The 13,543-nt window shown below is 38.4% G+C and overlaps 1 protein-coding gene across 3 annotated transcripts in view; it reads right to left on the reverse strand.

Moving 5' to 3' along the window:
* Positions 1-13,543, reverse strand: part of Galnt11 (polypeptide N-acetylgalactosaminyltransferase 11) — a 56,463-nt gene that overhangs the window by 21,105 nt on the left and 21,815 nt on the right. The window contains exons 1-3 of one of the 3 annotated variants that reach the window (XM_010637531.2): positions 10,399-10,502; positions 9,962-10,294; positions 1,227-1,350 (exon numbers count right to left, since the gene is read on the reverse strand). In XM_010637531.2, the coding sequence (XP_010635833.1) occupies positions 1,227-1,350; positions 9,962-10,256 (419 nt within the window). In that variant the 5' untranslated portion in view covers positions 10,257-10,294; positions 10,399-10,502. Of the gene's footprint in view, positions 1-1,226; positions 1,351-9,961; positions 10,295-10,363; positions 10,503-13,543 lie in introns of those variants that run through there. The other 2 variants (XM_010637532.2, XM_010637533.3) reach the window with 2 other exon arrangements.

The following is a 13,543-nucleotide window of genomic DNA, read 5'->3' on the forward strand; positions in this document are numbered from 1 at the left end:
ATATATATATATAAATTGAATTTTGGGAAACTTTAACGGTGCTGCCAACTTTGGAAAAAGTCATCCCAATTTACTGTGTTGAGTTGGCATTGTACAGAAATGGACAACCATATTGGTCTAGAAATGTTAATTTATTTTTATTTTTTATTTTTTTTTCCATGTGTACAGGAGTAACACATTGTACTAAATATGTAAGATCATATCTACATGGGTTTGATTACAGAAACTAATAAAGTATTCTCTAAATAATGAAAAAAAGAATATGATAAGACTATAAGAGCGAGAAGCAATTTAAATATGTTCAGGGACCATTTTCATCTCCAGAATTAAGGATTATTTTAATGTTACATCATTGCCTTTTGTCTTTTACTTTCCTTTTTAGCTTTATTTTAAGATTTCCTATTTTTAATGTTCATACAGAGATTTAACTGAAATACTGAATAGTTTCTTTGGTGTGAAAAACTATAATAGTACACAGGATCCTAATGAGATGATTAATAATGTGAAATAGGAAGTAAAGGGCTAAAAGTGTAGGCAAAGTGGGAAGGGTGGGGGAAAGGTAATAAGAGAGAGGAAAAAAATATGAGAAACTGAAAAAAATGGAAATAAAGTGTTTGTAAATGGGGAGGGGAGGAGGGGGTGAAGGGAGGCCAGGGACAAGGGGAAAAAATGAGAATCAAGACCTATTATGTAAAGGTACAGAATATCCCAATGATGAATGTAATTGTATTGTATACCTAGATTGTACCAATAAACTCAATAAAAAGAAAAAAAAATAGAAAAAAAAATTTCTGATGAGATCATTGAGAATTACAAATTGCAATCACTTCATCAAACCTAACACTGATGCGACTCTTTCATAAAAACTAGATCAAATATCCCACTAGTTTTGTTTACATTGTCCTCTTTTTAAATCTAATAAAAAATATTTTAAAATAAAGTTTTGTTACTTACACACATTACCCATATTTATATAGTTATATGCAGTCCAAGACAATTCCTCTCCACTCACTGCAGCCCAGGCAAACTAAGAGGGTTGGGCTTTGTTCAAGCATGGGGTTGAACTTTGTTAGTACAATCTCAGTCCACACAGCTTCAAGGATGAGATCTCAAGTTTCCAATATGCTAAATGCTAACTGTAAAAGCTGAGTACCATCCTTGCAAATTTTTACACTGGACTGAAAACACCGTCATAAAAATATCAGACAAACAAATAAGGCACATACGCTGCATTCCTCGTGTCAGGAACATCTCTGTGGTAGCCCAGACGGTTACTAATGAGCATATTAAAGGCATGCTTCTGATAGCCCAAATCTCTCAACTCCTGATCATGTTCATTGAAAATCATACCTGCAGAAGAGAGAAGTTACAATCAGGGCATTAGTCTGTAAAGGGTTACCATAGTCACTGCTACAGTGTTAGACTCTTCCCAAGGTTTTGACCTTATTACAATCAGATAATAGCTACTTTTCTCAAATCTAGGTTGTCTCTGGTTTCAAGTAAATAATCTGAGGTTGGAGTCAAACTCTTAGCAGTCTAGTGAAAAATAAGCATGCTTCACACATAAAGGACATATGCTCACAAGCCATAATTGCAGAATGTTTTATTGTATTTATGAGACACACTTACCTGCAACCAAGAAAAAATTTTCTTCTGATAACTTTCCATAAAAGCAATGGATTGTTAAATCCCAGTGGACCTCAACAAGACCCAACCTGAGCAAGTTTTACTATGAACCCTGCCCCTCAAAGTGGCTTCTGATAAACCTTTCCACAAAAAGGATTCTGCAGATTCTGATTTCACCATCAAATTTTTGCATGGATCTAATCACAATCACTATAATCTAACATGCTTGCTCTGATACTGTCAGAAATCGCATCTTTGCATAAACTGATAGTATCTCTTCTATCCCTATCAAGCCTTCAGCACCTCTGAGAATGACTCCCAGTGTAACAGTATCTCCCAAATGTGTGCAAGAAAAACAAAATTCCACGGGAGACTAACAGATGTTAGAAAGAACAAATGATTTCAGGGTCAAAGAAACTGAGGAAATACTAAAGTCTAAAAGTCAAATGGGTTTGTTTACAGCAGAACAACTCTGTTCCTTAATGTGTGGAGTGTGAACCTTGTGTGAATGCATGGGTAAGGACCACTGCAATGCTGATTTCCCTAACCACAGAACACAGTGCCTCATCATAGGCCTTCTCCCTAGAACCATCTCAACAAGCAACAATTAATTCCCATTATATTTTCCATGAGGATGGAAACTCTGTAAGACAAAAGGATTTGGCTATGTTCAAAACAAGTAAGAATGGCTTGATACCCAGTACCTGGAACAGTGCCTTGCACAAGAGATTCTCAATAAATATTCCTGATTCAATAATCATTCAATAGAGAACCAATGTCATTCTAAATCCTGAAAGAACTATTTTCTAACAGAGAGATTTTGGCAAAAAATTATTCATATTAAATGACCACTTCAGCATACTTTTCTTCCCTGCTGAAATACTACAGCCAAACCCCAATTAATAATTAGCATATCAGAGAAGTTATTTCAGTTAATTTTATAATTAACTACAGATTAACTGAGGAAATGTTGATAATCTGACACAGACTTTTTCCATAGGTTATTTTCCCTGTTTACTGACAATTCTCTCTCTCTCAGAAATCAACATGCTTTTAACTATTAATTTATACTAATTCCTTCTAAATTAAGTCTTCTGTGTGGAATTTAGAGGGCTTTTTCCAATTCTCGAGTGTGCTAATTATGCACATAACCTAAAAAGTACCATACTGACATTTCACACGTTTTGTGCTGCACAACCACCAAAGCAATGTAGTTACACACACTTTCACCATTCCTAAAGGAAACTCTAGTCCCTGTAGCAGTCACTCACTATCCCTTTGTCTCCCAGCCCCTGGCATCCACCATCTGCATCTGGTTTCCACTGACTGACCTATTCTGGACATTTATAAGGACAGGTTCCCAAAGAAGTGACTGCCCACCAAATGGTCTCATTCTTTCTGAAAATCACCTGACCATAGATGTCAAAGTGTAGAGGAGAAGGCTAGATTGAGGGCCGGGCATGGTGGCACACACCTGTAATCCCAGCACTCGGAAGGCTGAGGCAGGAGGATCGTTGTGGGTTCAAGACCAGCCTGGGCTACATAGTGAGTTCCAGGTCAGTCTCAACTACATAGTGAGACCCTGTCTCAAAAAAACAAATAAATAAATAAACAAACAAATAAATAAAGGGCTACATTGGGACACGGATTGGAATAGGAACTGCAGTTGTGGTTCTGCACACAGCCACAACTCAGAAGTTCAAGGCTCCAAAGAGTCTTGAGAATCATCCAATAACACTCTGGGAACAGTCTGTTTTGAGAAAGTATATGAATAACTAGAACCAGGTGGTCATAAAAAATATTTTCTAATGCTTTGCTAGAGATAATCTGTAAGGAACTGTTTATTCTCATGGAAGTATTATGCATATATCTAATAAAAACCGAGGTTGGTGAGAGTTGGCTGCTGTTTGCCTGTGAGAGCTTCAGCCCTCTACTCCTCGGCAAAACTATATTCCTGCTGTCTGGCTATCCTTCACGTTCCCAATGACAACAAGTGGTCCTGAAAACAGGGACCTCAAAAAAACGGGAGAACCGAAAGGGAAAAAAGTACATTCAGGAGAAAATGAAACTTTTGGGAATTTCAGAGTAGAGTAATGGGGAATTCCCCATCCACCGAGACTCAAAATATCAAACTACTTTGCAATCTGCTGAAAAGTGCAGGGGTGAAGGTGAAGAGTTCCCATTTCAGGGAGCTATTCTCGGTGGTAAGAAAACATTGTTATTGGTTTCACCCCAGTGGTAAAACTCAGTTAAATTTAAGTGTGGAAACAAGTTATGCGGCTTTCCCGCCTGGTGTGCTCATCAGGCTGTGGATACAATTCCAGCCTCAGTCTGGTCACTCTGTAATTTAATATCCATAGCTCTCCAGCCTTTGCAGTCTGAATCAGAATCCTATGGTACAGATTATGGGCACCCAAATCAGTTACCGCATAGAGGGTATGAGTCTGTGGATGATGTGTTATCCCAACCTCTTCCCCCTTTGCCAAAATAGGCTCCTACTTGTTCAGGAGATAAAGATAAAGATGAACAGACAGGAGACTGAATTTGGTAAAAAATCTGAGGAGCTATCCTCAACTGAAAGTGAAAGTGAGGATGGAAACACTGAAGGATCGGATTCAGAGCCTTACATGAAAGATTATAAAATCCTGATGGCTCAGGTTCAACAGATAGCTAAGATGGTAGATAAATTAACTTTCCAAACTGGAGAAGGAAATGTGAAAAAACAAGAAACAGAAACCCCGACTATTTGTAATCCTTACATGAAAGAAAACTTTGAGCCTTCGGCCCCTCCCACTCCTTTCTTTGCTCCACCAGCAGCACACGTGGCCCCGTGATACTTCAAAGGCCCCTAGTACAGCTTGGAGGATCTTTTGGGGAAAAGTTGCTTTTGAATTTCGATAAAGATTGCCCACATGATAATTCCTATAATCATTCAGATTTCTTTGGATTTCCTATAGTCCGACAAAATATGCCAGCTCAATATCCCCAAGGTTATGTCCAAATTGATCATCATAATACAGAATATAAGGTTTTAAAGGCTTTTAAGGAAGGAAGCTGTTAATTCTTATGGTATGCATTCAACTTATGTGACTGGACTTCTTAATAACTATGCAACTGAAAATCGGTTGATACCCATGGACTGGGAGACTTTAACAAAAACAATTCTAGAGGCAGGGGAGTGTCTGCAATTTCAAACTTGGTGGAAGGAAGAAGCTGAACAAATGGCTCGTGTCAATGCACAGCGTAATCCACCAGGACCTACAGTAGTAGATCAGTTAACAGGGCAAGGTGCAGTAGCTGCACTAGCAGCTCAAGCGGGTCTTGATGATACTGCTATAGTTCAAATTCATTTATGCTGAATGCGGGCATGGAATAGAGGTGAACCCCCTGGCTGGAGGGCCCCATGATTCACTAAAATTATGGAAAAACCTGTGGAACTTTATACTGATTTCTTATCCTGATTCTGAACTATTACTAGAGCTACTGCACAACGAGATATTCAACAGCTGTTATTACAAGCCCTATCTTATGAAAATGCTAATGCAGAATGCTAAAAGGCTCTACACCCCTTAAGGGCATAGAGTATATTACGGCTTACCATGATGTTAACTCTCCTACTTATGCTAATCTTTTAGTTACTGCCCTAAAAAAACGGGAATGAAAGGAGCACAGACTAAATGCTGTAACTGTGGAAAATTAGGACACGGGAGAAAGGACCATCATAAGGGAGCTAAAGGGACTAATGCCATAGTACATACACCACCCCCTAAGGGTCAGCCTTCTGGACTCTGTCATCAATGCCGGAAAGGCTATCACTGGACTAATGAATGTCGTTCAAAAAGAGATAAAGAAGGAAATTTATTGGGAAACTGGAGATAGGGCCCAGCTTGGGACCAAGAGAAAAACAATACGCGCTCCCAGCAGTACCCTGTGAGTATAGGGGAAGCACATCAGAAGATGAACTTAGGTGTCCCCGAAGCAAGGTCAGTGATTTACTTCATGCAACCCTCAATATTGCTGCACCAAAGGATTTTATTTTAACCCCCACAGGAGGAATATATCCTCTCGGCACCAATATCTATGGACCTATTCCTCCTAATACTGTAGGATTATTATTGGGTGGAAGTAGTCTAACATCTAGAGGCATCTTTGTTCACACTGGGATCACTGATGAGGATTACCAGGGAGAAATTAAGAAGATGAGTTCTAACTCAACAATTACTTTAAATAAAGGGCAATGTATAGCACAACTTCTCTTGTTACCATATATAAAAGGTAAAACAGCACTAGTAAAGAGAGAAGATGGCTTTGGAAGTACTGGAAAACAAGTATTTTGGCAAGCTTTAAGCAATGATAAAAGACCTAAGTTTACTGTCAAAGGATAAACAAATAGAGGGCTTATTGGAGGGCTGATATATCTATTATATTTTACATGCAGTGGCCTCCTAAATGGCCTCTTCAAAAGGTACAAGCTCATTTTACAGGTATAGGTTAAGTAAAGTCTATCAAAGTCAAAAAACTCTCACTTGTATTGGACCTGAAGGACAAAAGGTAAATTTCGACCATACGTGGCCAATATTGTTCTTAATTTATGGGGCAGAGATTTATTACAACAGTTGGGGGCAACACTACAAATACCAACTCCTTCTAAACAAACAAAATATATTATGACAAGCATGGGCTACAATCCCTTTAAAGGTCTTGGAAAAAATGAGACTGGAAAATTAGTTTTTGTGCTCCTGATTCTAATGAATCTCTCATAAGGGACTAGGATACCCAAATTTATCTTAGGGCCTGCTGAACAGCACTTCACTCTACCTTTAAAATGGTTGAAGGAGATTCCTGTGTGGGTAAAACAGTGGCCCCTTACAAGAGAAAAACTAGAAGTGCTGGAAAATTTGGCACAAGAACAATTAGATGCAGGGTACATTGAACCTTCTACTAGTCCATGGAATTCTCCTGTGTTTGTGATAAAAAAGAAAAGTGGTAAGTGGAGAATGCTTACAGATCTTAGAAAAATCAATGAGATAATACAGCCTATAGGACCTTTACAGTTGGGAGTACCTACACCCACATTAATTACCAAGGAATGGCCTATTACTATTGTAGATCTTAAGGGTTGCTTTTTCACTATCTCTTTACAACCTCAAGATCGGGAAAATTTTGCTTTTACTGTTCACTTATTATAATAGCCTGTTCATAGGTATCAATGGAAAGCATTGCCACAAGGAATGCTGAAGAGTCCCACATTATGTCAACATTTTGTAGAACAGCCTTTATATCTTCCATTCATAAACAATATCCTCAAAGTTTTATATTTCATTATATGGATGATATTGTCTTTTCTCCTTCTAATCATGAGACTTTATAACAAATATTTAGAGAAGGAATATGAGAATTAGAATTATATGGACTTCAGGTAGTACCAGAAAAAATACAAATAGAACCACCTATGAAATATTCAGGTCAAATTATTGAATGAACTACAATCATACCCCAAAAAGTTGAACTCAGAAAAGATACCCTTAAGACACTTAATGATTAAACTTATTAGGAGATATTAATTGGTTTCATCCTGCTTTGGGAATACCAACCTATGCTTTAACTAATCTTTTCCAAATCTTAGAAGGACCTTCAGATTTGAATAGTCCTAGAACTCTTACCAGAGCAGCTCAAAAAGAATTGGCTTGGATAGGGAAACATGAAAAATGCCTCTCTCCAGAGAATTGAAACTTTGCAAGATCTTAAATTGTTAGTTGTCCATACTCCACATCCTCTCACTGGGCTAATCCAGCAGAATATTAATATTATACAATGGGGTTTTCTTCCATATAAGAGTGTAAAAAATTTGGAAACATTTAGAAAAAATTTGTAAATTAATTCATCAGGGTCATTTATGCCTCTATCAATTAATGGGGTATGATCCACAAGAAATAATTGTTTCTTTTACAGCAAAACAAATAAAGGAGTTATTTCAACTTAATGATGACTAGAAAGAGCCATGGTTCATTTCCTTGGTTAAATTCATAACTCATATCTCAAGGATAAACATATTCAATTTTTGAAACAAACTCAGTGGATTCTGAGTAAAACATCCTGTCCAGGCCCTACTTTTTATACAGATGCTAATAAACAAGGATTGGTGGTTATGCTAGTGATATTGATACACAGGTTGTACAAATGCCCTATCATTCTCCAACAAGCTGAATTGTTTGCTATTATTTTGTTATTAACACATCATAATGACACTCAATATAGTCATGGATTCTCAGTATGCTGAATTTACTGTCCAAAATATTGAAAAAGCTATTATTTTTGAGAATGGTTCTACTTTACATCATTTATTTATACAATTACAATGATTGTTACATATTAGAGAAAGTCCTCTATTACCCATATTAGAGCTCATACCAAATTACCTGGCCCCATGGCCAAAGGTAATAATACTGTTAGGTTCAGTTCTTAAAGCTCAATAACATCATACTCTTCATCATTCTAATGTCTGTAGTCTACACTCTCAATTTTCATGAACATGGCAACAGGCTAAAGATATTATTCAACAATGCTCCACTTGTACACAAATGGTCACACCCTCATGTGCACCTAGAGTTAATCCCAGAGGCATGGCTTCTAATCAGATTTGACAAATTGATGTCACTCATATTCCAGAATTTGGCAAATTAAAATATGTACATCACACAGTCGATACCTTTTTCAGGCTTTACTTGGGCCACAGCCCTCAGCTCTGAAAAGGCTGATGCAGCTGTTACTCAACTTATGGAAGCCATGAGTATAATGGGAAAGCCAATGAATTTAAAAACTGATAATGGTCCTGCTTATATTTCTATTAAATTCAAAAAATTTTTTACAAACTTATGATATTGAACATACAGCCAGTATACCCTATAACCCTCAAGGTCAGGCAATAATTGAACATGCTAATGGTACTTTGAAAGAGATGTTGCAAAAATAAAAAGGGAGAATGGTGTGGGAAACAGAATGACAAAAACTATCTCAAGCTTTATTTACTCTTAATGTTTTGAATGAGGCACCTGATGGGCACACAGCAGCTGGATGCCATTGGCAAATCCGAGAATCTAAGGAGTTAGATCAACCTCTTTATTATCGACCTCCACTTGAGAAAATCTGGCTACCAGCCCGGGTTTTGAGGTGGGGCCAAGATTATGCTTTTATTTCCACAGGTGACGAGAAGTTTTGGGCCCCGACTTGAGACATAAAACTGAAGAATGAGCCAGAAACAAAAGTTTGAGACTCTGGGAATCACAGAAGACATGGAACACATGCATATTGGCTGTCCAGAGGTTCGTGTGACCCTTCTGCGAACTTGACATGCTCCATTGCCTACCTGGGTCCAAATTAAGAAGTTAACTGATGAAGGCCAATGAGTGGTTCAACAATCAAGACAACCAGTCACATCAACCGCTTTGTTTTTGGCTATGCTATCTTTAATTATTACACAGGTTAGTGGAACACATTACACTTATTGGGCTTATATTTCAAATCCACCCTTAAATAGGATTGTTACTTGGAGAGATTATACTATCCCCACGTATGTAAATGATTCCAACTGGATGCCAGGCCCCTATGATGATCGTGGCCCTTTTAGGCCAGGGGAGGGAGGGAGGATAGTGAAAAATTATACTGTTGGAGCAGGTTTACCTATTTGTATTGGATATGAAGAACTTTGCCTTAAAATAGCATCCCAGGCATGACTTTCATGGTGGTTCAGAATGACACCAAGAATGATGCCCCTAAAAGATTGTTTCTTTTAAGTGTTAAAGGGTTAAAGAAATTAATTCAAACAAACTAGTCCTCCGGTTGTTATAAATTTTGTCTTCAAAGTAAGTTAAATACAGTCATCTTTCAACCATTCCTTTCCCTTGTCAAATTATCCTAGCAATTAAAAACTTTCTCCTATAGGTTCTATAGTATTTTCTTTCTAGATCTTCTTTTCTTCTCTGAATAGTTTTTCCCAAGTTGTCATAAAATACTAAAGTCAGAGCTGGAAAAAAAATCTGAACATAATTCCCTATAAGTCTGCAAAAATAATATAATGTCAGCTGGTTTCCAAACAGAACAAATCAGCACGGCGGGTGGGGAGGGGCAATTTCTTGGGTTTTTTGTTTTTGTTTTGTTTTTTTGGTACCAGGGATCAAATTTAGGACCTTCCACTTGTAAGGCAAGCAGAGGAACCATTGAGCTAAATCCCTGGCCCCATTTCTAGTCTTTTGAGCAACATGTGATATGAAGAATAATTAAACTTTAATAAGTAAATACTCTGAGAGCACTTTTAGTAAAGGTCAAATGCACTTACCCAATTCGGAAGAGAATTTCTGCTGGCCTTTTTCTGGATCTTCAATTTGATTATCTATCATATCATCAATCTTGTTTGCTTTAAACTGTGGATCTAAGATATGACTTGGACCTCGAGTAAAACGAGGATAAAATTTTTTGGGAAATGGTCCATGGGGCCCAGACCCCTTGATGGGCACATTCTTAAAGGGCTGAGTCACTTCACTGAAGTTGAAATAAACAAAAAGCAAAACTGTCCAGGTTGCAGATGTAAAAAGGCACCCATAACAGAAATATCGAACTGTAACACTTCCCATTATAGACCTAGCATAGCTGAAGGGTCATTTTCAGTTTCCTAAAAAAGAGAGAGATATACATTAGACACTTCCATACACTTTTAAATAATCTATTAAATTCTACTCACAGTTTTTCAAATCACAAAGTAGGACCCCCATATACCGCAATAGATTCTGGTAAGACACAGATAGCACAGAATTTCTTAGAACAGTCTCAGATTAAAACCACAGGCCAATATATTAGCTCAGAAAGCAAAGGGCAGCAAAATAGCTGACTTATTCATTCACCCATGTTAATGGATACTTCTTCACCTTTGTTCTGGATTGCTTTTAGTTGGTGGTTTGTTTCAGAGTCTTTTTCTTTCTTTTCTTTTGGGGGGGGGGGTTTGAGACAGGGTCTATCACTATGTAGTCAAGACTGACCTGGAACTCACTATGTAGCCCAGGCTGGTCTTGAACTCACAGTGATCCTCCTGCCTTAGCCTCCTAAGTGCTGGGATTACAGGTGTGCACCACCACACCCGGCCAGGCTCTAACTTTTTATGGTGAAAATACAAGTACTATAAGTGTCATGATAGGACACTGAAAGTCTCCTTCCACTATAAAATTAAAGATTCTTTTTGTTTGCTTTTGCAATGGTAGGGATAGAACCCAGGGCCTCATGAATGCACATTAGGCAAGCATGCTACTACCAAGCTACATCTCCAGCTCACAAGATTCTTTGTTTTGTTTTGTTTTTGTTTTTTGCAGTACTAGAGATTACACAAAATTCTTTTTAACCCAAGGATCTTAAAATCTGTTATTAAAAATTAGCAACTTGAAGAAAAAGTATTTCCACTTACTAATCAAAGGTTATACTGTCTCAGAGCCTATAATAGCTAACAGTTATTTTCAAACAGAATTCAAATAGTCATGTTTTCCCTCTATGCTGTCCTGTAAAAAGGGCAAGAAGAATTAAATACAGTATTGAATAATAATTTTTTCTAAATTTTCTGATAATGACTGCTCTTGGTGAAGGCGCACATAAAAGAAATTCTTTCCAAAGTGCCCAGTGCACATATAAAATAGCCCCACTGAACAGACCTAAGGCAAAAAAAAAAAAAAAAGCCTACATAAGAGATATATACACATAAGAAATCTGCTCAGATACTACCTATACATTTCTTATTTCAATAGAGTGAAATTTTAAATTATCCTCAAAATATCAGGCTGAAGCAAATTATCCTAAGCCCCACTTTAAAAATTAAACTGTCTCAAACCGGGTGTGGTGGTGCACCCCTGTAATCCCAGCACTCAGAAGGCTGAGGCAGGAGGATCACTGTGAGTTTGAGACCAACCTGAGCTACATAGTGAGTTCTAAGTCAGCCTCAACTACATAGTGAGACCCTGTCTCAAAAAACAAAAAAAGAAAAAAGCTGTCTTTTACAAGCTTGGAAGATGGTACACGGTTCAATTTCTTAACTATCTCCCGCCAAGAACTATTAGGCATTTCACTATATGTCAATGTAAAAACAAAGTGAAAGCAATTCAAAAAATAATAAGCCCAAACAAAATCCCAACTAGCACTAATCCCAGAGGGGTAGCTGGAAATGATTGCAGTGCAAAGGGGCCATGTCAGCCAGAATAGCACATTTTAAGTTAAATACACAGAAGAAAAAAACCTGCAAGTATAAGAAAAAGTTCTCTAAGCAAGGTGAAATGATGCTCATTAAGAACAAAAAGTTTCAAAATTCCAGTATGCAAAAAAATGTACACAGTAATGACATCTAGGTGAAATATGAAGTTTCAACTAACCCAGACCTTGTAAATGTCTAAGATATTTGCTTAGAAGCAGGTACCAAGCAAGCAGGCAAACAAGAAGAACACGAGCACTCTTCTCCAGAGGCCACGAGACGCTGCAGAGCTGGCATGGGCACACTGCATTGCTGTCACCCACCAGGAAGCCTGCAGATACAGAGCAACACCCTCCTCTCAACTTTACAACAGACTTGTGTTTACAGACTGCTTCCCTCAAACTACTTTCCCTTTCCACCATGGAATGCTGGCTCTCAACACAGAAAGGAACCATCCAAAGTGGATCTTGAAGACAGCCAGCCAATTCCTTCTCCAATACAGGAAGCAAGCAAGGACCGTTCCATCAGGCACCTCTGAACCACTGGCAGGCACTGATATTTGCTTCCAGTCTTTCTCCACAACCTGAGTCTTGCCTATTAATGTTGGGCCGCATCCAAAACCCTTCAAAGCCAGTCTTCACATGCCATGGTTCATGTTTCCTCCATCACCTTGGTGTTCCACGAACATGTGGTAGCTCACAGACCTTCTAGAAGTGTTTCTGTCATGGTTTAAAATTTAAAAGAATAAAGCCATATGGGTTTTCTGATTTTTCAGCCAGGGTTGTATAGTAACTGCCTTATTTGGGATTTCATCATCACCTACAACTGATATAAGGTCCTCCTGCTCCTATTATTATAGATAGATGAGTGAGGAAGAAACAATATAGGCGGTCAGATAGGGCTAGGACCTCGAGAGGGTCAGGACAAAGGTGAAACATACCACAGCTGCACTGGAAACACATCAGCTGAAAACCAGGCCTGAAGATAAAGACAAGATGACCAGACCTACATGCTTCCTCAAAGAACAAACACTGGGTCTAATGAAGTCTAGGTAGACATCAACCACAACAAGTGAGTGACCAGAGACCTCTAGACATATCACTTCCTAGGAAAATCTTTGTTTTTCCTTCCATGCTTGTCACATGACTGATTTCCCAAATGGACCACCATTACCTAAGTGACAGTACTTGTAACCTTACTGGATATTCATGGCTGTGGCCCATGTTGTGCCTGCATGGGTTTCATCCTGTAAAACTCCTCTGTAAAGCAGGGTCCCTGGGTTACCCATTTGGGACCCTCCTGCCCTTCACGAGCTTTTCTATCAATAAATACCTTCCTCCATTGTTCCCAGGGCTCGCACTTCAATTTCTAGAAAACAAGAACTTAGAGTATCAGACAGTTAACAAGTTGGGAGGTACAGTACTTCATATTTCATCTCTAGTATTATTTCCTGTAACACTATCACATCCCTGACTCCCACTCGCTAAGCCCTAACTCTTGTCCTCCTATCTCCTCTATCACAACTCACATTTATTTCCTGGGGCCACACACCCATCAATGCCATGACTTCCTTCCCTGTCCCTTCTGGGTAATACAGTAGGAAGTGTAAATGCTGAGCAAAGAAACAAAGCAGAAGACCAAAGAGGGTGCATGGAATTTTCAGAAAGTGTGGCGGGAAGGCCTCACTGAGAAAGT

This window comes from Fukomys damarensis, unplaced genomic scaffold (assembly GCF_012274545.1).
Source record: "Fukomys damarensis isolate Sample0158 unplaced genomic scaffold, DMR_v1.0_HiC HiC_scaffold_16, whole genome shotgun sequence".
Taxonomy (NCBI): domain Eukaryota; kingdom Metazoa; phylum Chordata; class Mammalia; order Rodentia; family Bathyergidae; genus Fukomys; species Fukomys damarensis.